The following is a 24,538-nucleotide window of genomic DNA, read 5'->3' as shown; positions in this document are numbered from 1 at the left end:
CACAAAAGATTTTGTGCAGGCCAGTGGTGTACCTGAGAAGGTTCCTTGACAATGCCATCAGCTGATCCCAAATATATGTAGATGGCACCACCCCCACTTTCATAGGGAGCACCCACAGCAAGGTCTGGAAATAAGTGGCAGGAACACAGTGTGATACGAGGCACAATTTTGAAGCTTTGTAACATCAGCAATATAAGTGATCCGACAGGCGCGAGGCAGTGGAATCCAATTAGAGTATTAAACATGTGCTTACCAGGATGTTTTCTGAAACATTAACAAAACAGTGCAGGCAGAGACAAACAAAAGAAGGAGTATGCTGTGGCTACCTGCTTATACTAGTCTGTCTCTGCTCTGTTCTCATCTTATCTATAGAGATGCTTCTTTAACTTTCACCTATTATGTTCATAACTAAAGAAGCCAATTCACCTGCATATCCATCACGGTTGAGATCACCAGCTGAGGATAAAGCAAATCCAAACCTGGACTCATCTTTCCCAACAATCTTGGTGGGAACTGTTTGCCTGGATATGCCCTGAGAGAAGACACAAGGAAAGGACGAAGATGAATCAGCGGTGGAACATCAGATGTTTAGTGATGGCCAGTTCAATTAGGCCAGTGCTCACTATGCTTGGATAATGTGTAATTTCAATATGACTTTGTAATGAGACACAAGAAGCATCAAGATGGAGGTAGCTACCTTCTTGGAGTTGAGGTAGATGTAGATGGCACCCCCTTCACCCTTGCCATGATAGAAGGGAGCACCCACCACAAGATCAGTTAGCCTGTAAAGCAAAAAATGCAAAAAAAAACAAAGAAATAATTTCAGACAAAAATCTGAAGTAAATGCCGATTTCAGAACAATGCAGAACCCGGCACGAAATATGCACCGTTTGAAAGAAAAAACATATGTGTAAGTGTTGAAATTTCATTACATGGTTGGATGAAATTGGCTTGTGCTTCTAAGGCATAAGACACATCCAGAATGCCCCACATCAAGCAAAGAAAGTAACATGCTCAGCAATAAAACCCACTGTGACACATGCACGTACACACAGACGCATGCACACAGATGAAAGCATGCACGCACGCACCTGCGTGCGTGGGCAGTACAGTTCTTTTCTAGCTCATTTTCTGCTCATGTCGCCTTCTGTTTCAGTATTGTTTATGTTACTATATCACGTTCCCAATGGCCAAATTAATTACTCATGACAATGGTTAACATCGCATGCAGTCTGAGCTCATAGCAACAGTTGTGTGGGAAAAAAAAAGGGCAGTTCTGTAAAAAAAACATCACTTTCAACGCACCCATCCTTGTTGAGATCAAGAGATGTCAGCGAGTAGCCAAAAGATGAAGCAAACTGCTCCCCATCCAGGATAAGGAGAGTGCGTAAATTTGATGATGATTCCCCTCCTTTGTCAAAGAACACCACCTTGCCTGTTCCATTTGACCTGGGTGCTCCGGCCACATATTGCACATGGTTGTTAAAGAAGCGACCTGATGTCACTGACATACCTGCAAAAGACAAGTTCATTGGTCAGATGGGTTTACCATTTTCCAACTGAAGTACTGGCTTGGGAACAGTTAGAATTTGCAAAGCAACCCACAAAGAGAGTTTGTCTCTCTTGTTCCCTGTCTGCTACAACACCACCCCCTTTTCCTTCTGCTTCAATCTTTCTGATATGCACACACAATATGAAGTGTAGCGGCCAATAGCACTGCTGCTATGGTCTACCAAGAACAACCCTTTGCAAGTAGCGTTCTGGAAGGTTTTGATTTACCATGACTAAAGAACTGTACTTTTTGCAAGCTGCCGAACAAGACCTGCAACCTACAGGAGAGAAGCGCAGCACAGGGTAAAAGAAATCAATGACATCATTTAGTGTTTTTTACAGCCAAGCTACCGCCTGACAAGGTTAAACCAGGACGCCTTGGTGACTATATTATACAAAGTAACTTTCTAACAGGTACAAGAGTACTCAGAAGGTATGGCTGACATTAGAAATCTTGGTGGCATTTCTTTGTGCCAAGGGTGGCAAGCTTATTAGACTTCAAGTAGTAGAGACACCAAATTTTAGTTGCGTTTTCTCTCTTTAGAATGATGCACGGATTGCGCCACCAAGCAGTGAATAATTTGTAATTGTTTTTTTTCTCTCATGCTGTTTCGGCTTCAACAGTCAAACAGCGGCTGTGATGCAGAAGACACATTTAGGTCATGTGAGGCATATTAAACTGCAGTACGATCGCAGCCTTCTTCATTTTATTTCACATCAACTCTTACGCAAGCTTGCTCAAGAGTTGGAATGACAAAAAAATGAACAAGCAGCAATTCTACCGTAGTTTTTGGACAGCTTACATAACCTGAATGCATCTTGTATGTCACAGCCGCTGCTTTGCTTTTGAAACCGGAACTGAAACAAAACGAGGAAAAAATTCAACTATAAGTTATTCAGCCACCGTAGGTGTATTCCACTCTGTGAATCATGCATACTATTGTACAGCGCATCACTCCAAAGCAAAAAATGTGCATCCAAAAATTTTGTGTCTCTACTCCTTTGACAGTTTATAGGTTCATGAATTTTCGGCTGGATGAATGCCTTGTCAATCCTGCAACCGTATCACCAGCATAAAAAAATGCCATCTGATTTCTTCCTGTAAATGCAGCAAACAAGCTGCAACCAATGAATTTTTAGCTTCAGTGATTATTCAACTGCTGAATGTTACCTATCTGAAAACAGTGGTGTAACATCTATTGTTTTACTAGCAAAAGAGCTCTAAAAATTGTTGTCAATTGATATCCTGAAAGCCGTTCAGGACAGAGTACAGTAAAATAGGTTTCTGGTTTAGAATTAACAGGCTGCGGCCTATCATGCAGCTGACTGGGACTGGTGAGAGTGATCGCAAATGGCACTGGAGTTGGCTCTCAAGGAACCCATTTACAAAATCCTTCCACATCACAGAAATTTGTTTCCTCTAATGACAATTCTCCATCATCTGACCTCATGACTAGTGCATAACTGCTTAGCACTTCCGCAGTAATTCACTAGTTAGGGTAGAAAAACTGCATCACATGGTGTCTGTTTGAAGTGTTGTACAGCTTGAATGCAGGATGGTGCATTTACCAAGGTAGCTGTACTTTTCAACGGGTGCCTCTTCATCCAGAAAGGGGCTGACAGACCAGGTCCAGCCACGCAGAGTTCGCGTCACCCCAATGGTAAATACGGTTCCTTTCCACGTGTAGGGGCCTGGGGCGCCCAGCACTAATGTTGACTCCTGTACAGCAAAACCAACAGAGCTTTGCAGATCTCATTCTATAGACCAGATATTTAGGAGCAATAGTGGACATGTGGTAACCACAGCCTTCTTAGGCAAAATATTGAAAGAAGTAGCACCTTCCTATTTTAAATTAACAGGACCTTCAGCAAAATAATGCAAGCAATGGGCCACTTGGTGGTAACTGAAAAAGGAAAACATTATGGCACACATCAAGAGCAACATTGTATTATCAAAGTACAAATCTTCAATAACTGCCACTGAGCTTAAGTAAAAATAATGAGGGGTCCTCATTATACCTTATCTCTTTAACTGCATGACCTTTGCATCTGCTGGCTGTTTTACTTGATATAGGAAGAGAAGGAAGCACTGGTTCTTACGGATTATTTTTCAATAACTGCGATGAATATGGACACACTCAAAACAAACTTGGGCACTTTGCTTTCATCATGTGCTGAAAGTATATCTGCTGTGGTGATCATCCATGACTGCACATTGTCAGAAAATTTTGTTTCCTCACACAAGATCATTCCAGCACTGCATTACAGGCATGGCATGCAAAATAAAAACGAGCTGCTTAGCTGTGCACTCATTCAGAGTAAAAAAAAAAAAAAAAATGCATATGATTTAACACCATGCCTTTCAGAAAAAAAAATTAAAGAAAAAACAGCATATCAGGTGGCACAGGAATGTAGGTCTGCTTCTGACAGTGGAGCACACATGCTCACTGCCATCACAGATGAAGTGAGCAAATGCTCAGTCTTTGGCAACAGGTAGGAAAAAGATGAGTATGTGTGCACGTATGCGGGGGTTAAGGAGGAGGAGGATGTAGAAGAGGAAAGGCAGGGAGGTTAACCGAAAGAATAATCGGTTTGCTACCCTACACGGGGGGAAAGGAGTGAGGGGATACAAAAAAAAAGAAAGAGAAAGGAGAGCAACAGAAAATTGAAGTCACTCTAAAACATCACTGTTCGTTAAAGTCACAGCCTATCGTGCAGGCCAGAAGTTCTCAAGAAGCGAAGCAATGCCTTGCAGGCCTTCTCTGCTGACGACCGCCGCGGCCAGTGGCCGAGAATCTTCATTTCCGTGAGTGGGCGTGGGCCTAGGCACTCCAGCGCACGGCTGAGAGACTGCCTTTCGGTGGTGTAGGCAGGGCAGTCACAAAGAATGTGGGTTATGGTCTCGTCATGCCCGCAGATGGAACATGCACGACTATTAGCCATACCGATTAAGAATGAGTAGTGGTTGGTGAAAGCTACACCAAGCCAGAGGCGACACAGCAAAGTTTCTTCTCGTTGTGGTAGGCCTGATGCCTGCAGCATTGGGGTTAACATCCCAATGCTGCATGTGGCCTATGAGAGATGCAATAGTGGAGGGCTCTGGGTTGATTTTGACTGCCTGGGTTTCTTTAACGGCCATTTTTGCAAGCAAATGCAATGTTATCAAGGCAGTTTTTAGCGCATGGATCCGAGAGGCCAGGCTACATCATCATTTAATTCCAAATAGTGACTGCAAAGTTCTTTTTTTGCTGCAAATTTTTTTCCAGCCAAAAATGCATCTTCTGTTTCTGGACAAACATCAGCATAACCAGAGAGAGCCAACGATTTATGCCTAGAACAACAGTTGAATGGCACTGTACTCAGTGTCCCTTCAATGCGCACTGGCACTGCACAGCATACAATCATGTTTTGCATTCTCCCCCATCGATGCAGCCTCCACCATAGCAGGGTTCAGTCCCATGACCTTGGACTCTACAACTGTTGGCCAAAGCCAATGTCACTACAGTGGGTGGAAAGTGATGAACAGGATTAGCAGAAAATTCTCTCAAATAAGAGGGAGAAAGACAACTGCACCTCTGAGATAACACCGCTGGTTCCCGCCTGGCAAAACCCAAACTGCTCATGCGCCTTCTGGACAGGCCTGTTTTCACAAGGCTCCCAGGCTTGCTGCAGGTCTAGGAACTGGCTCAGAGAATAGCAGATGCCTTGGCCCCAGCGGTAGGTGGGACCCTTGTTAACATACCTATGTGCGCATGTCTGCACATGAGTAAAAGGACACAAAAATAAGGAACAAAAATAACAAGACAAATGAGCACACTGCAGTCATGCGAGGCCAAGGTTAATTTACAGCATCAAAAATTTTCACAAGATGGCAGCACAAGTGCATGGATTCAAAATTTAATTGAAACAAGGTTGTTGGAACCATGGATCAAAAACAATGCAATGTAAATGGAATGAAAAGTGTTTTTGCAAAGTATGTTCATGAAGCTACAGCATTAAAATATGAGTATACGTGCTCAAAACACATAAGAGAGATCTTATTCCCTTGATTAAGCAAACAAATATAGGTGGCATGTAGCAACACCTCGCAATATATCTTAAAACTGATGATGACAGACAAGAACTGGTCTCACACTTCTAGAAGCCTGTATTTCTTCGGAGTTTATCACTTTTGGAAGCTAGTTATCATTATAGTCGGGTACAACTCAAGAATGCAGTGGAAATTATTCCTCAAAGGAGACCCTCCAGCCAATAGGGTTGACGGATTGTCATGGCGCTGCAGCCATAGAGTTTCTTACTATTACCTAGAGGGAAAGCTGGCAGCCCGTCTATGGGAGTTTGCATGGTGACCCCTCGAGACCACTTCAGCCACCATGGGCACCCAACGCATCATGGGGCGGTGAGCTACTTGTTGCGGAACTGCAACTTTTGGCCAAAATATAATAAAAAAATAAAGCTGTTCGATAACTAGAAACGTCCTAACATTGAAAATCTTGTCTAATGATTGCAACAAACGAGCAGAAAAGCATTTAAGTGCAAAGTTTGCCCAAAATAAGAGACGACTCGCTCTACTATTGGCCTAGTAATGAACACTATAAAAACTAATATTTCGTACTTAACAGGCGCACTTTTAAAAGTAAATATGTTTTCAAAAAAGATGTTGTTGCTTAGATACTTTAAGAGGTTTTTTAATGGCATTTCGGAAGAGTAAAACCTTTTATTGGCTTCGTGTGTCGTCGTGTTTTCACTACTATGACTTTTGCACACTGCGTTCGCGGGAAAGTCGTCTGCGCACACACGAACAGTGTTTTCGGAATGAAACGTCTCAGTAGTGCCACTCCGTGTTCCCAAAAAACTACGACTGTGCCGCAACAAGTAGCTCACCGCCCCATGATGCTTTGGGTGCCCATGGTGGCTGAAGTGCAGCGCCGCCAACTTTCCCTCTAGGCAATAGTAAGAAACTCTATGGCTGCAGCTAATCCCATTTAATAAGAGGCATCTGCCAACCAACTGTGATATCACAGTAGGAAATTAGCTATGATGTCATGACAAATGCTCGAAGACAATGGCTGGAGGGCCTCTTATGAGGGGTATCTTTGCCACTTCATTCCTGAGTTGCATCCAACTACAGTTGCTTTTAATTTATGCACACATCTGCTGCGAAAAGATCTGCGGGCAGGGCCTTGAATTCTTATCAGCCGAGAATTTTATTGGAAAAATAACCAAAATAGCACTTTTTATTACACAGCGCATATGTATCATTCAGTAACACACGTTGTTGGGCTAGTTGGTGCACGGTATTGAGAAAACTGGTACATTGTATTCCTATCTTCTTTTCAGTTTTCCTGTGTGCGTCTTTTTGGCTGGTTTATTTTATTCAGTTACCTTATACCAGTTGAAGAGAACATAATCAAAATCGCAGCATAAGTGCAGAATAAGGTAAGGTGAGGTGTTAATTTTTCATCAAGAAAAGGCTCTGAAGTTGAAACAGGTCTAGCGTGTCACCAAGCACAGTGTGTGTGAGTTGAGAATTGGCAATAACACCATAATGTACAAGTATCTGGAGACCCACCAAGACAAAGCCTCCAGGGCCCTGGCTCTGCACAGTGACACCTAGCCACTGATCATCCTTGAGTACTTCTTTGTCAGGTGCTGAAATGAAAAAAAGGAGGCATGACCTATGTGCTAAACGATTGCATATTTTATATTTTGGCTCCTTAGTGTAAAAGCTCCTGGATGGGTCAAAGCTCGACGTAAAGGAGACACCTCTAATGAGCAACAAACTGCTCTTGAACCTTGAGCATGTCTGTATCTGTCTTCTAGTCTTTTCGGACTGGCAATGGCCTCCTTAATCAGATATGAGCACTATGCCACTAGTACAAACCAGTACTGTGCACACTAGAGGTTGTGCAAAATTTCAAAACACATCAAAAGTGGCCTGGGAAAAATTGTAAGCAATTCAGAGTTCTAACCAACTTTCTACACCGAGCAATTCAAGAGCAGTGTTGATCATCATCAGCAGCAGAGTTTGTTCCACTGCAGGTGAAATACGACTCTTCCATCAACTGCTAATTAGACCCGTCTTGTGCCAGCGTGGCCGCGCTATGCCAGAGAGAGAGAGACTATTTAATGAAATACAGAGAATTTAGCCGGCGTTTCAATATCACTGGCATGCTACTCTGCGTAGGGAGGGGATGCTAGAAAAACCAAACACTTTTATTGCGTAAGCAATATTACGACAGGTTTCAGCCCTTCGCGTCGGGGCGGCCGCGAGGCACGTTTGACCTTGAAGGGCGGCGCGAGGCGCGGCGCACTACAGGTGTAGATGCGCCGCTGCCAATCTCCGTGGCCGCTGCCGAGTGGAGGCGCTGCCCTCGCCGCGCTCTCGCCAGCTACGAGTGTGGAGAGGAAGCTGGAGAACGGAGGGGGGGGGGGGGGGGGGTACAAAATGCGTTCGCTCGCTTCTTTCCTCATATCTTTCAACTCACTATTATCTGCACGTGGCAGCGGTGGTGGCTCGGCTTGAGCCAGTCGGCAGGCCCGAGCACTTTTCCTTTTCATCCTTCTCTCAGTCGCAACCACCATCCTGCCGGCTCCGTCGGTGGACCGATCGCAGCTTCGGCCGCTTGTCTGTTTTTTCAGCAGCGTCCGCTTAGGCGGACGCGGTTGTTGCTGCGACGCGCGTCTTTTCTTTCTTCTGACCTTTTAATTCTCCTCTATCTGCACGCGGCAGCGGTGGTGGCTCGGCTCGAGCCAGTAGGCAGGCCCGTGCAATTTCCTTTTCATCCTTCTCCCAGCCACAACAACAACAACAACTGCTCCGTCGTTATGCCGCCTGATAAACAGAAAGGGAGGCTACGCCGGCTTGACGAAGCCAGGAAACGACAACGGGCTTCGAAGACAGATGAAGAACGCGAACAGCGCCTTGCTAAGCGGCGCGCTCAAGACGCTGCTAGACGGACGCACCGAGCCTCTATCGAAACCGAATCGTCTACAACCGGTGATGATCCCGAATGGAATGCTATGGATGCTTACGCAACCTACCAGGTTTAACCAAAGCTAAACCTCAGCAAATTTTTTTAACTCCACGCAATTTTCTGCCAGCCTCAACTTTGTTTCCCTTTTCTTGATGCTCACAGTGTTACTCTCGCAGAGCACCATTTATTTGCTTTGTGCTTTATTTGTCCTGCACATGCTCATTCCCTTCTGTTAATTTGTGCTAAAATATTATCAACTTGTTTTGTTCTCTCATTCAAACTGCTCTTTGTCTCCTAATAGTGCACCTGCGGCTTTCCATCGCTCCCTGTCCAGTCCTCTGATACCATATTTTTTGTGTGCTTTGAAATCACTGCCACAACATATAGTAAGAGTGAAGACGAATTCCTTACACAGAACTTTCTTCATCCCTAATTGGCACAGCTCTGTTTTAAGACTGCACTGCACTCAGTGTACCCTCAAGGTGTGAACACTATATCTGTATTCACTCACCAGAGTTGTCAGCCTCAACATTAAGCTGATCGCAGTCGTTGTATCGGGTGCTGATTGGACACCTGTAGACAGCACCGGACCTGTTTGTGCCCGGTTGCCTTGTCTGAGCCCGGGGTGCTCCAACCAGCACTCTGCACAAAAAAAAGGAGGTCACACAAATCAGCACCAGCCAGTAAGAAACACACAACACTACTAGGTCCTATTCTGAATAAAATAAAATAAAGAGGTCTAGCTCTGGTCGGGTGTTGATTATTGCTGCAACTCTTGATTATGCTTGGAATGGGGCAGATGTAAGATAGGTGGAAAAAACTCAATTTCACCAGCCGAGTTTCACAAGGCCTGCATGGCACACTGCACTCTAATATTAACACTTTTCTAAGCGGTTACTTAGTATGGCCTAAACATGTCGATTATCAGCCGGACGCCCCATTCCAGCTGCATTGTACATTGTGTCATGCGCGCGTGCTCTTAATTATGCCGCTTTGATTATGGACATCACACGCGCCCGACATGTTATAGCGTAAATAGATTACTTGTACATTGTACCTCTCTTCCCCTACCCTTTCTGCCTGTCCCCTCAACTCTTTCATTTCATTTCTCCAGTCTGCCTGCTATCCATTTATTTCCGCTGCCCCAGTTCAGGTGCTTCCCGTAAAGATGGCTGAGGCCGGGGCTAGCAAAAATATTTTCCTTCCTTTTATTATTATTTTTAAATAAACCACTACCGCTACTGCGAAGCACCCAGTCATCCGCCACTTTGAAAGAGGGCGCGCACTGAAATGAGCCCTCGGCTTGTGTCTAGCTTTAGAATTCACGAATGTTCGAAAATATACAGTCAACATGAACTCGATTGTATAGTATCATATTTATGAGAGCGCAGTTGGAACGATTAAAGGCAGCTCTAAATTTGACAGACACTGACTTTCAGTGCACTTACGTTGGACTCAAAATCTTTCCCATTGAAAACCATGGCTGCTTTGAGTACAGTAGTAACTAGAAGACGCTGAACGCACGCTCAAAAGGCGAGCACAGAAACACAAAGGCATCTTACAAACGCAGCATCATTGCTCTGAAATTGAAGCCAGCAATCAATAACTGGGCTCAAGTGCAGACGTCTGCAATAGCAGGGGACTTTCGCAGACAAACGTACGTTAAAGACGTGCGCGTAAAATGCATGCACCAAGCAGCAGCTCTTCAAGGTTCAATTCATGGAACACGCGAAAGACCGTTCTCCGCCCACATCACTGGCGAGTGCACTAACTTTCGCGGTGCGTCCGACGAATTCAGCGACCCCCCTACGTATCGACCATCGCAAATCGACCATCCACGCAACTACGAAACTGCACGAATCGACAATCTTCTTTTCTCTCTCTCTAAGCCAGCTCGCGAGCAAAAACGAAGATAGCATATTTTGTTTCCCATGCTCATCAGGTTAGTGACGCGCACTGATCAAGTTAGCGGCGCGCGCCGAGAACGCCGAGCAGCCTACTCCGATGCGCCGCCGAAGTTCGCTTCTCCGCACAGTCCCGGAGTGAAAGGAGATGCTCGCCGAAAGGAACGCGGTAGGCGTTGCGCGCGTCTACTTTCCACGCGTGCTGCACTCCTCCCCCCCCCCCCCCTCCCTCCCCCTTCCTTTTTTTTTATTTCCTTCGGATGAAGTGAGACCTCCGCTGTGACCAGGTGCCATATTTCCTTCACTCTATCTGTCCCTGTCACTTTTTCCCTTTCTGGTGAACTTCCATACCCTCCTGTCATCAAGGCAGCACGTTGCTCGGCACCTGCGACAGTCGGGTAGCCGTGTTTCTAACAACTCCTGCTGGCCACGCTTGAAAAGTAGCACGCGACGCAAACGTTGCACATCTAACCGTGGCAGAATTTAGAAGTGTGGGGAAAAAAATTTGATTAAGGAAATTAAAAGCCTGGTAACTGTATCGGTTCTCGGTAGACAACCGAACCGCGCTGTGAAAAATGGTTTTTGAGGAAATTAAAAGCGCAGTACTGTCTCATTTCTGTCTCATTTCTCGGTGGACACTTGGACCGCGTCGTGATTGAAGGTGCGAGTGAAAGACGAAAGAGAAACAGGAGCCGTAGTGGAAGGCTGCGTGATAATTCGCGACCACCTGGGGATTTTTATCGTGCACACTGACGTCGCACAGCACACGGGCACCTTTTGCGTTTCGCCTCCACCGAAACGTGGCCGCCGCGGCCGGCTCACCGTGCCGCGAGGTAAGAGATGAAGGAGAGAAAGAGGTGCCGTAGTGGAGAGCTTCAGAATAATTCGCGACCACCTGGAGTTCTTTTAACGTGCACTGACGTGATTTTGTGGCTAAGCAAATCTGTCTTCCAACTCCGTGGGACAGAGAGAGAGAGCAACATGGTCATTCGTCTCTCGATGGCTCTAAGCGCACTTGCACGCTGGCGCAGACGCGCAAGAGGCTCCGAAACATAAGACGGCTCGCGAAACGAACAGCGTTTTTTTTTTTTCTTAGCGAAGAGGCATTTTCGAGTTTATCACCACGACCTTTCAGTCGTGTTCATGGTTGCATTATAACTACCAACTGGTGAGCTCTTTAACCGCCGCATGTAGGCGGATTTTTTTTTTTTATCAGAAAGCTTAACGCCTCTAGTCAACGGTCTGCTATGGCGGCAGCGTCCTGGGCAGACCTTTTCTTGCAAGCACAATGCTGCGAGGCCTTGCGCGAGGCCTAGTGGTCGTCTTCTGCACACACTGCATCCTTAGCCAACGTCACAGACATCATCAGCCTAACTTCGTTCACTGCGGGACAACTAGCCCTGCCCTGCACTGGCTGCGACCACGCTACCACCGAAAACTTTCTAATTTCCATCCGTCCACCTCACACTCTGCCGCTCCCTGCTACGCCTACATTCTCATGGAATCCACTCCGTTGCCTTAAGGGACTACGGTTACCTCGAATTATATGCCCTGCCCATGGCCATTTTTCTTCTCGCAGCCTGGTAAATCGATGGCTCTCCTTCTGGCAGAGGCACCGCTATACGGCGAGGTCGGCGGTGGGCAGGAACAGGAAGCGCTGAGCTGTGCCGTTGTTCGGACCAAAAGTGCCGACTCAGCCTTCCGCTGTGACGCGCCGCGCTGCGTCAGAACAACACGCGGCCGGGAGAACCGTCTGCCGCCCAGCTTCCGCCCACATCGACGAGGTGCGGCGCACACCGAAGCCGACGAGAAGACCCAGTATGGCCATCCAGGAAAACATCCCTCGCAGCCATAGCTAGAGCTGCCGGTTTCACACCCGCGCAACGCACTCAGAAATGCCGGCAGTCACCGCGCTTACTCACGGTGTCGACCGGCAACACCCGATGGCTCCTTTGTGCGCACACACTCCGTTCAAGAAGAAACAAAAATTTCAATGCTTCGCTGTAAAAGTGTAGCCATTATGCCGCTGATCAAGTTATTCCGCGATTTTACGCATGCACTTCGCCTTCAAAAATACGTCAGGCTTCGGGGTTTTTAGGCGTGAGCGGTATCGCAAAACGTTGTCACGCGACAGCTTTGCATGAACAATTGATAGTTACATGTAAACAACTGAAGCGCTTCTGGCCTTTCGGCTTATTTGTTCGTTTCTCCCTTTGCGAGTCTAATCCGGCCCTTTTAGGCCCCACCCTTACAAAAAATGTCTATAGACAGTCTATAGACTGTCCATAGACTTCTGTCAATAAAGCCTATAGATTTTATAGACAAGTCCTAGAGAACAGTCAAATATAGACAATCTACAGATTTATGGCCATATTAGTAGACTTTTGCCTATACAATGTCAATAGACAATCAATAAAGTCTATAGACTATAGACAAATCCTAAAGAAAAGTCAACAGCCAGTCCAAATCCTATAGATAATCTATAGATTTATGGTCTGACTATAGACAAATCCCAGAGAACAGTCAACAGCCAGTCCAAATCCTATAGACAATCTATAGATTTATGGCCATACACTTTTAGTAGACTTTTGTCAATACAAAGTCTATAGACAATGAATAGACAAGAACAAATATCTATAGGAAGGCTATTGAATAGAGTCTATAAGAAGGCTATAGTCTATAGACCATTTTTATAGTACACTTTATCCCTTGAATAGCAGACTGGAAAAGCTGCTCGCAGGGCGGAGCGGGTTTCATCCGCACTCGTTCACATCTCAGCTCGACGAGATTTCGCGACCAGCATCGCTGCAGTACTGTGCGAGGGATGCATGCGCGCCGTTCTCGCTGCCCTGTTCACCAACACACACTCTCGCTCCCACAAGCACACTCACAGGCGACGTGCTGCGAGTCACGTAGCGCGCGACTGTTCATCATGCTCAGCGGATCAACAGCTCTCCCCAAAAATTCCCGAGCCACTCGGGGTGCGACCGGAACACTCGGTGAGCAGCCGCACGGTGGAGCCCTGTCGCGCTATTAACATTTCCATCCTGCGGAGGAGGAGGAGGAGGAGGAGGAGGAGGGGAGGCACACGGCGAGCGTCTGGACGTCTCACCCCGGCGTCGCCGCGTAAACGTATCAGGATCGAGCTCACCGCCGCGAAACCCTGAACTCGGCGGGTGCCCGTTAAGTGTATATGGCACGGGCACTACACCGGGCATCTGATCTTCGATGAATATGGGGACTAAAAAAAACAAAAAAAAAAACATTCGCGTGCCCTGTATACAGTATAACGCGCACTGGCGGATTGTGTAGGTGCGGGCAGCTGAGTGAGAGGAGGCAGAAAGCAGGGGGGCGAGAGCGCGGTTATGGATGGAAGTGATCGGCTGTCGCACGCACAGCGGCTTATATAGAAGCGGCGATAAACAGGCGGGGTATCCACGCAAGCAACGGCGTTTATTTTGGACGCGGGGCGGCCCCGGCTCGGGCCGGAATTCCGCGCTGGCTAAATCGGGGCAGACACGCTCTTTCCACGCACTGGCCCCCCGCGAGATGACCAGGTCAAGCGGCGGACGTCCCTCTCGGTCCCTCTCCCGCACACACGGCCAGCCCGCGCACACGGAGAGAGTCCGAGCACAGTGCTCCGGCCCACTGCGTCTGCGGCGAACTCGGAATATGCTCCGACAAAGTCTCGGCTCACGTCTCGTCACGTCACGTCACGTCACGTCACGTCGAAATACGTCGCCTTTCCTGTTGGCGCTACAAGGAAAGCCAGTCGCTCGCGACATCAGGAACCTTCACTGGCTTCAAAGCCCGAAATTTCCTTGCAACGTCTGGCATGAGAAGGGACTAAAATTAAACTGCGTAACAAAGTCGCAGTTTAAAAGAAAAAAAATTCAAACAGTTTATTTGAATGTATATAATTTTCGCGCACAGAACAACCACAAGAGAGACACGCAGGCGAGGTCCCATTGCCATCGGTTTGGAAACGTCCATCGATTCCAACTTCCTGCTACCCGTCAAAAAGCTCCAAGCTGCATTCCAAAACAGCATATTCATAGCTGCGCGCGGCAAGCACGCGTTGCCCAAGAATCGCCGAAGAATTCGTCTTCTCGTTGTTCGACTCCGCGGGTCTTTCATTTTTTTTCAAGTACCAACTGCTGGCTGAACTCAGAAAACGCAAATTCAGCGCCAGCGCGCTTAAGAAAAATGGTTTAAAATGCGAGCTAAAGGGAAGCAAATCAATCGCTCTTCATTGACCTTCCTGTTCGGGTCTTGTACGTGCGTTGTCGTACCTGCAACGAACTGAGCTTTCCCTCGCCCGGTTCGTCTCCATTCACGGGGCAAAACGGGCTGCACACAAGGAGGGGACAAACGCGCGAAGTTGCACAGAGTGCTAATAGCACTCTGCACCAGCAAAAATAAATTGCCAATAATACGTGACCGTAATGTTGCTCCCCCGGTGTACCAGACAACCAAGCTTACTGGACAGCGAAAGCCTCTGCGAGGACTGACCACACAAGTTGTCCCTGCATGAAATCAGGGTGTCGTATATGCAATGATCAAAGAACTCTGCCTACCTCAAAAAAAAAAAGGTAAAAAACAAAACTGCCGCAGTATAGTGACAATGACGCCGAGCGGACGACAGCGTCGCGTCGTCTGCCAGAACGGCCGCATCCGTGGAGCGGGGCCAACCGAGGATCATGGCCGATCGAAGCGGAGTGGCTAAACGAGTGCCGCCCATTCTGATCCGGAGGAGTTGCATCACTCCCTCGCCCTTTACTTTTTTTAGAACGTTGAGCCGACGCCAATGGGCGAAAATAAATCTCGCCAGGCGCCCAACAATGTATCTTCGTATCGTGAGTGGCCCCAAGCGTTTGCCCACGTAGTCGTTCCCACACAGCGTAGTTTCATCGCAGCTTTCTTTACAGCCACGAGGATAGCTGCGCTTGGATAGTTTAGTAAAGAAGTGAATAGTTACTATCAGCATCCACTATTAGCATCCGATATTAGTATCCGCTATTAGCATGCACTCTTGGCATGCACTCTTGGCATCTACTATCGGCATCTACTATTAGCATCTACTACTATCATCTGCTATTAGCATCTGCTATTAGCATCCACTATTAGCAGCCATTAAGCACACGCAGCCATATGGCTGCGAAGGAAAGCCACAGACGTATCTCAAACCTTCGTGGCTGTAGAACTAGTCCACTTGGTTGCCTTTGGTTGGCTTCATTTGAAACCTATTCCTCCACGCTCAGGGGACCAGTTCACCTTAAATGCTTCGTGCTAACACGTAGAGCATTTACGGCTTGTCTACTATGACCTCTTCGTTCGAAGACGCAACACATCCCCCTTTTTACACCTCCGTCCCGCAAGGCAACCGAATAGGCGTTCTATCCGCGCCGACTCGTCATACAGTGCTTCCGCGCGCCATTGCATGCATTCTCGAACTTGCTGCGTTGCTTGCAGACTCAGTCGGAAGAACTGCAATCGCTTGTGAGCAGAGTCGTCGGCGTCTCTCCTTATCGTCCCCTCGGGAGTCATATCGAGTGGGGCACTTGAACGATATTTGCCATGCCAAAGGGCAGCAGCGCCTTGCCAGATAAGGACATGCCCCAGACCCTGCGGCAAGATCGCGGGAGACGGAATGCGCGCGACCGCGAGGTGCGTCTGTGCAGCAGAGCCCCGCGGTAGGACACGACGCCGTCGATCAAAGTCTCGCCGTCCAGCTCTAGCTCCAAAATCCCTGCCTACGAACTGCCTGCGATCCTCTCAACACCGAGGCGTGTGCGCAGAGCTTGGCTCCGCAGCGCGCAGAGAACCCAGCGGAAATGCTGGTCGCGCACACGTCAGTGCCTGTCAGTTCAAATTAATCGTCAGATGTAATCCTGCGGAAAGCTAGGCAATCTGTAGGACCCCCATATCTTTGCAGCCTGAAGCACAATATGCCAGGAATGTCCGGCAGTGAGGAAGGTATATGCTTCGACGAGATTATGATACCGAGAACGGGTGCACAGCCGACGACGCCCCCCAAGGCTCACACGAGCTATCGCAAGATGTGCAAGCTAGCCAACGCCCAAATGAACAAACGAGACTTCGCGAGAAGTGCTGCGTATATGAACGGGACTACAGGCGCTTTTAGCTGACGATGGGAAAACGGCATGCGTCGAAGTGCACTAACCTTTGTCAAGAATCAAGCCCACGAACTAGAAATGAAGTGGAACGTTCACGCCACCGCTGTTACAGTGCAGTGAAGTGCAGTCAAGGGCAGATAGACTGAACAAGTTCGCGCGGATGAAACGGCAATATAGTTCGCACATCGCGCGCGGCGAACGGCCGTTCCGAGCATCACGGAGTCATTCGCAAGCGGCACCGACGGCCCGTAAAACGGCTCGCGCTTGCGGAATGCAAGCATGAGCTCGCAAAACATGCTGCGGTCGTATCGCGGTTACGCGCCTGCAGGTAAGTAAGATATGCTCCCCTTGCGCGCCCCACCAGTCAAAGAGCCCACGGGACGCGCAACAGAGACGAGCGAGGAGGATGAACTGCTCCTCCAATCCATTTTTGTTCGATTACGAAACCGAACTGACGCCAAGAACTATTGCAGTGTAGCTATCTGCTGCGCGATGAGGGGTTTTGCAGTCTGTTCGTCGTAGACGCAAGGCGACGCAGATTTAGTATCCTTTTGGTTAGGGTGACATGCAAGAAGAGCTAGAAGGCGCTCATGTGAACGAATCCCAGTAAACCATAAAACGTACCATAGACATCAGCAAGATATTTACGCTGGACATTAGACACCTCTATTAGACATCCATATTAGTACCGTTTACGAAAAATCTACGTACCTACAACATGAAAATTGGGGTCCAGTTCACGTTGTAGGTACGTACTGCAGATATCACGCTCTACATTTATCAGATATTTGTGAACATGTAAGTACGCCCAGTCTACGTAGCCTAGATGTCTATATAAAGAGAATATGACTATACATAGATCAATATCCAGGTGAAAATTTCTAACTGGTTCCAGTCCTACTGTTTTAAGAGACACATTTCCAGACTGGAACCAGCTGCAATACGAGATGCAGCTGACACCTGTTACAATTCCAGATGGAACGGAGACCTACTGCATCCCAGCCACAGACTTCCCTATGGAGTCGTCGGGACGTCCAAGCACTCCAGCTAGCTCAAATACAGTTGAGTAAGCGAGTACATGGCCATCATGGGAGCCCAAAACACTGCAGATGACTTCCTAGTGCGTCAGTATTTTATTGCGCTCGGCGCTTTCACTGAATCTTCTCGTTGAGCATAATCGTCAGGTTAACAGCTGCGGTGGCATCAATACTCTTCTGCCGAGCCCAATAGGCCAGGGTTGCTGCAAAAGAAAGCATAATTGTTCACTTTTACAGGTGACAAGAGAATGGCACAGCAACCACAACAAACAAACCCAGTAATTTACGCCACTTTTACCGACGCAAGTCTATGAAGCGTGAAAGGTTGCCCTTGGAGCACTAAAAGGCAGTCGTGCTGAGCGGAGTGTGCTTGCACACGCACTTCGGCACACCATCCGAACGCATGCCCACATTTCGGTAGTAGAGGCCAGTTGCATACATCACAAGCCTTTGTTTCAATACACAGCGAGTTTGGCGAAAACAGCCAAACGAGTGAGCGTAAAAATATAACGTGCCGATAAATGCGTTAGAATTTTTTCATTACGAACGCAAAAATAGCATAAAATACACTTCAATGAGTAAACTGAGACTGAGTACGCACCAAGAAAGGTCACGATCCCAGCCGGTGAAAACGACTTGTAGTCCTAATTCGTACTGACGGGTCCACTTCGCCGAGTAGTAAAAGCAAGCAAACTGTCTTCCTTCAGCTCCATCAAGGAAAGAACGGTTGAACCATCTCGCCAGCAATAATAAGGGAATAATTAATTCTGTGTCGAGGTTCTTCAAACACAATGTTCCCACGGAACACGATTGAAATCGCACACGCCCTGCGCTCTACCACTGCCGCCATGGCTGAACCTAGCCTCGTGCTGATGTGCGAAACTGTCACATATTTTGCAAGGTCTTGTATTTTGTATCGTCTCTTTTTTGTACTTAGTAGCAGGCTTGGTGTGGCACGAAAAATAAGTTAATTATTTTTAAATTGTAGCATATTACTTTTTTCGCAGCTGCAATCGCCATGCGCAGTTGGCGCTATTATTGATAAAATACGATACGAACTACAACGCGAGACAATTCACCGCACTTTCCCCGCCGCCGCCTGTCCGCAGCATAGAACAGGAATATGGGCAGCGCATGTAGCATGAAGGCAAGATGACCAATTATCATTAGGGTAACGGGCTGGATTCAGAGAGAATGCAAGCACAGCAGAGAGGATCAGGGCAGGTGGGCAGATGAGGTTCGGAAGTTTGCTGGGATAAGGGGGCCGCCGCTGGCACAGGGTTAACTGGAGAAATTTTTGGCCTGCACTGGACATGATTACAGTGTTGACATGATGATAAAAAGCGGGACTCAAGAAGTTTATTCTCAAGAAATATGAGGTCACACATTCAGCAACACAAATGCCTAAGCTTTCCTCAGCTCAACATTCCAATAGTTATCATTGCTAGCGCGATTAGCAGATTTAAGACATTTTTGAAAAAAAAAAATAACTCCCGAAAATTGAACTGAACCAATTCTTGTATTTTAAATAGTTGGATAAGTTGAATAAAACATGCTTAATCAGAAAAAATGGTTATTATATAGTCCTGGCTGCTAAATAACAAACAAGTTTTTTAGTGTGTCCTCACTTTTCAGTGTGGTTGAGATAGCTTGCAGGCTGTAGCACAAGGTATAAATTGAATGTAAGAACAGTAATGAAATAACAATGCGAATCCTGACCAAAGTGACTGGCATTTCAAACCAACTGCGTACAGTTGAGTCAGAAACCTGATGCGTGTGCATTCAGATTTGTCTTTAGTACTTCCCGTATTTTTCATCTTTCTAGGCAGGATAATGTTGCCGTGAAGCGTGCACGAAAAAACACAAAAACACAGGCAGCGCTGGTCATGCCTCCAATTTGTAGCCAACAGCGATTTCAAACTTTAAATGCAGTAAGGCAACACGAAATATCGAACGATTGAAAAATATGGAATTCTTAAATTATATATCTCGCTTACATACCCAGGACGTGACAAGTAATATCTACGAGAAGTCTAGGTTAAGGCAGATATGATGTCGTGGGTACGTTTGCAGCTTTTCCACGAAAAAAGGTTGGTAGATAAGACGTCTGAGAGATTTTGGTTTGGTACATAGACGTTCAGACTTAATCTGGACATCTATGGGAGGTTTGTGGTTTGCTGGAATGCATGCACGAACTCTCGAAAACCTAATCACTATAAGCACGACGCAAAACAGAACAGCGTGCCGACAGCGCTGACATTGACGATCGTTTGGAAAGGAAGAGTCGAAAAAGGTTTTAGCTGATACACTGAATTATGCTACGTCGTCCACATAAACAACGACGTTATCGTCTGAAAGAAGGCAGTATAGATAAACTGTGTCGTGGACACACGCGCGTACTCCCAGATTGCGAAGCCCTCCTTCGTCTGCGCGAGAGACCGGAAGTGCCCTCCGCCTCCGCTTCTCCAGTGGCAAACGTACGCTTGCTTGCCGTCAGAGACATTAAGTACAGATAAGACGTCACTCCGACGGCCGGATGCAAATGCTTCAGCAGATAGCAGTGATCATACTCGCCTTACAGACACTGGAAACAAGCCACCTTTGCCACTTCTTTTGCAATTGCTAGCGCCCCATAAAGGTGGTTTCCGTAGTCCTTGAATGTCTCATCAAGCGAAATGTCAGACGCGTCACTTATCCTTTTGCCTCTGACATTTCAAGAGAACTGGCTCGCAGGCCAGAAAAAGAGGGGAAATCAAGTGCAAGACCGCTATGGTCGCCCCACAGGGGGCACAACAGCAACCTTACTACGTAAAAGCATGCACCACGCCGAACGAAGGCAACGAGACAAGGGAATACACTAAAGGGAGACAAACACGGTACGATCAGGTGAGATGACAGACACCATGATAGTTACTACGGAAAGAGCAAGGAAACAACTACGAATGGGCAGAGGTGGCAAAAGAGTGAGCAGCAGCTGCCTGTGCGTCCACTGTCCCCTCATCACGCCCGCGATTTGCTTTCCTCCCGCTTCGGCCCCCTCCCCCTCCTCCCTACCCGTTTTTCTTTTTTCTAGAGCATTTTGAGCCAAGTTAGCCGATATCAGGGGAGGGCTGCACACGCGCTAACTTAAAACTAAGCTGTGTTTGGCCCGCTTATTGTTAACACTATAATAAGGAGGGAAACGAATACACTTAGTGCTAGCGACACGTAAAAAAAAAATGCAAAGGCGATTACAACCGTTGTAATGCGTATATAACCAACGCTTGTTCCTCACTGTGATTTGCAATTGCTGCATTCGCCACGCATGAATGTGCGGCGATTGCGTTTATGCTTTCGTTTTTTAAGGAGGTTAGCACGAGGCAAGGGCTATGGGCAAGGCTGGTCACGTGCGAACACGCCATGCCCCAAAGTCAAGCTCGACGGTCACGGCAGCGACTACGTTTAGGCCGGGAATCTAAGCCATCAGTTCAGAGGTATTCACGTGTTGCTAGAGTGGTTCTGCGGCCACCACAAGCCCGCAGTGCGCGGCAGATGAGACAAAATTAAGACAGCCTACATCTCCATTCATCAACTATTTCTCCGGCATCAATGCGCGGCTCGTATCGACAGCGTCCACGCATGCACGAGAACAGAGTGAACAGCCCCAAGTGATACGAGCAGCGTTTTGCTACCGTGCATAGACGTGGCCCCTCGAAGAGGACAGGACACACGCCGACTAAGACACGCTCTCTAAGATACGCTCTCTTGCACACATGCCGACACATGTGTGCAAGAGAGCATCGCGTATCTCGACGAATGTTCATCAAAACACGTGTCCGGTTATCCGCCCATTGGCGGGGGGGTCAAGTGTTGGCGACAGGGCACGGGCCGAGCAAAGTGGGAGATCTGCGCGCGGGCTGCCTTTCCATGGATAAAATTCCTCGACCCACTCGTCATCGCTCATGCTCCCCAGGACTGCGGGATGCGTGCTACTGCAGCAACTCGGCGGCACACGGGAGGAGGAAGCTCGCGAGACGCCAGCGATAAGCGCCTCCTCTCGAGAGTGGTCAGTGGCACGAAGCCGCGCCCACCCACCTGTCTGCGGGAATGCGCGTTGATTCCATTCGCGAAAAGGAAGTAAACTCTTCCGAGACTCCGAGCAGTGTTTCTCTCTCGTCTGAAACGTCCTCAAGCGGCGAAAAGGTCTCCCGGAGCGCCGCCGCCGCCGGAAACATGCGAGATCTTTCACCACTCACGGCTCCCAAGGACGCGTTCGCCTAAATTGCGGCGAAAGCAACGCACAAACTTCGCGCCGCCGCCCACTGACTTCGAGTTGCAACAGCGCGCGCAGTATACCGAGTCAAATATGGCGGCCAGTGAAGACGTCCAGCGGCTCTGAGTCACCGGACAGCGCTGCAAGTTGGGGCGCGCAGTTGAGCTTCGATTTGTGGCGAACACCGGCTAATATGGGCGGGTAAATATGGCGCGTCAGGCAACGGTATACTACGCACGGAGCACCTGGAGTATGATACAGAGGCGTCCGCAACTTGTTCGCTCACATACCGACACTTTACATCAGTGCGCTATAAATGACGGAGGACCGGATACAGATGCAGCCGTGCGTTGTTTTAAATCAGAATTGGACACACACGCACGCACGCGCACACACACGCGCACACGCACGCACGCGCACACACACACGCACGCACGCACACACACACACACGCACGCACGCACACACACACACACACACACACACGCGCGCGCGCGCGCGCGCGCACACACACGCACGCACGCACGCACACACACACACACACACACACACACAGACGAACGAACGAACGAACATCGGAAACGATCCGCGGCATCATGTTACGAAATAGGACAAAGGCAAAGAAATGCGATAAACGATACGAGAAAGCACCATGCAGTGACATTTCAGGTGGCATCGAACACCTCCCACACATGCCGCTACAGCTAACGAATTCAATTAATTACAAAACGAGAAGAAACTACAAATAAGCAGCCTTACAACGACACGAAAATGATGACAAGCGCGGGTATCTTTCTTCAAGAATACAGGCGCAAAAAGGTGCCGCACCTCGCAATGCTATACTGGCATTCGCTGCATAGGTTTTACTCGCCGTTCATCCAGCCCTCAAGGCCGGCAAATTTATTCGCGGGTAACACTGGATGCATACACATGCATGATGATGGACCGGATCGTGCGCCGGCATTTATAACCCACATCGCGTCTCACGGGAATGCAAACCGCGCACCATGCGTCACGAAACTGAGCGCAAAACTAATCAGGAGTATATAGAGACACATTTCAACTTTCTACTTTCGTAGACTACTAACAACTAACAAGAGCACAAATATGAGAAGAGCACAGCTTGGTTCAAAAGAACACTACTTCATTATTTTGTTATCGCGAAGAAGTAACACCAAAATGCGCAAAACCGGCGTTCCATCTTTCGACCGGATATGACCAAGATCGCACTGATGTAGTCCATTGCAAATTCGTTAAAACTTTTACATAAGGGCATAGTTTCACTGAATTCCACTCGCTGGATGTGCGAATCATAAGAAAACAAGAGAAGCAAAAGAAACGACAATACAAGAAAGCTGCCTCGACGTCGTAACGCTGAACACGCGACAGTACGAGGGGCTTCGGAGTTGGCGCAGAGCGAGGCTTCCTTGACGCGAGTCTCGCTAACGAGCACGCCGCGCGCGATCAATCGATCACCGCGCGGCCGACACCGTCGAGCGCGAGAACAAAGATGCTGGGGAGAACAAAAAAAAGGGGGAAAGAAGAGAATATAGGGAGGAAGGAAAAAATCAGAACAGCAAAGGATGGAGTCATCGCCAATTTCCTCCCTTTTGTTGGAAGAGCACCGAGGCAGAGGCCGAAGGCTGCAGGGTAAACACAAGCCTCCTCTCCTCGGACGGTCTTGTAGCCTTTCTTCTTGCCCGATACCTGCTGGGCTCGAGCGCCGCGGGGTGTAGAGGCAAGGCGCCTGCAATATACACTCCCACCAGAACTGTGCAGCGCTGTAGAAGTTCCACTAAGCACCGGCCTGATCGGCAGATGAATTCACGAAGCCGATCTCACGCAAGCAAGCAAGCCTCTCGATTGGTCGGGACACTGGCTGTCCCGGTCAGCTACCGCCGAAGGCAGGCCAGTAATCACCAATGGAGATATGCTGGCAATTAGGGCAACTGGCGCCCGTTCTTGAGCACTGTAGCCTCTACAACGCTGCACCCTTTTAATGAAACAGAGCACACGCGGATGAAAGGGGACGCGGCGACCGTACAAGCCGCAAACAGCCAAATACGAAGAGCACTTTCCGCCGGGCATCGCAAAAGCGACCGCGACATGCGCTCGTCTCGTTTCCTTTTCGCTTCTTTCATCGACAGCCAGACATCATTCGTCGCTGCTCGTCGATGCGTGCTCTTTTCCCCCTTTTTCTACCCTTTTTCCGAGCTCCTCTTCCCTCCCCCTCCCCACGCGTGCGCCTCATCCTCTCTCGCTGCCGCGGCACTTTCCGTTCTGAAATAGGGCTTCTCGCTGAGCCGAGAGTGAGGCTATTTCGAGTGAAAAAGCAAGCACGGCGGCTGGTGGCGCGGAGCTCTCCTAACACTGAAAGCAGCCTCCGGACCGACGGTTGTTCCTAGCGTTGCCTACGGGGTTGTTCAATTTGCCGCGCCGAATCCCTGTTTTTGTCTTTATTTTCTTTTTTTTTTATCTTCCCTCACTTCAACTCTGAACCTCAAACTTGAAAACAATTGGAGGCGGCGGAAAGGAAAGCCATTCAGTGAATTCCGATATCTTAAGTCTCCTCCGCGGGCCGCGCACATCGAAGCGAGCCGTGTGTTCTTCACGCAAGTTGCATAGCTCGCACTTTATTGGCTAGCTGCCAGTCCAATGGAAGATGATTTAGTAAATCAGC

The 24,538-nt window shown here is 48.2% G+C and overlaps 1 protein-coding gene and 1 long non-coding RNA gene across 2 annotated transcripts in view; both read right to left on the bottom strand.

Moving 5' to 3' along the window:
- Positions 1 to 24,538, bottom strand: part of LOC149341249 (integrin alpha-PS1-like) — a 104,187-nt gene that overhangs the window by 20,424 nt on the left and 59,225 nt on the right. Inside the window, exons 2-9 of the mRNA XM_089543228.1 lie at positions 9,040 to 9,170; positions 7,124 to 7,203; positions 5,125 to 5,307; positions 3,121 to 3,271; positions 1,306 to 1,513; positions 698 to 782; positions 427 to 532; positions 33 to 124 (exon numbers count right to left, since the gene is read on the bottom strand). Coding sequence (XP_089399354.1) covers positions 33 to 124; positions 427 to 532; positions 698 to 782; positions 1,306 to 1,513; positions 3,121 to 3,271; positions 5,125 to 5,307; positions 7,124 to 7,203; positions 9,040 to 9,170 — 1,036 coding nt within the window. The remainder of the gene's footprint in view (positions 1 to 32; positions 125 to 426; positions 533 to 697; positions 783 to 1,305; positions 1,514 to 3,120; positions 3,272 to 5,124; positions 5,308 to 7,123; positions 7,204 to 9,039; positions 9,171 to 24,538) is intronic.
- LOC149341250 (uncharacterized) lies at positions 17,688 to 18,545 on the bottom strand. Its single transcript, XR_016282631.1, has 2 exons — positions 18,208 to 18,545; positions 17,688 to 17,809 (listed from the first exon to the last, which is right to left on the bottom strand). It is a non-coding gene; the product is annotated as an uncharacterized LOC149341250 (long non-coding RNA).

This window comes from Amblyomma mixtum, chromosome 5, assembly GCF_055824585.1.
Source record: "Amblyomma mixtum isolate Tamu chromosome 5, ASM5582458v1, whole genome shotgun sequence".
Lineage (NCBI taxonomy): Eukaryota > Metazoa > Arthropoda > Arachnida > Ixodida > Ixodidae > Amblyomma > Amblyomma mixtum.
This window is presented reverse-complemented; position numbering and strand designations above follow the sequence as displayed.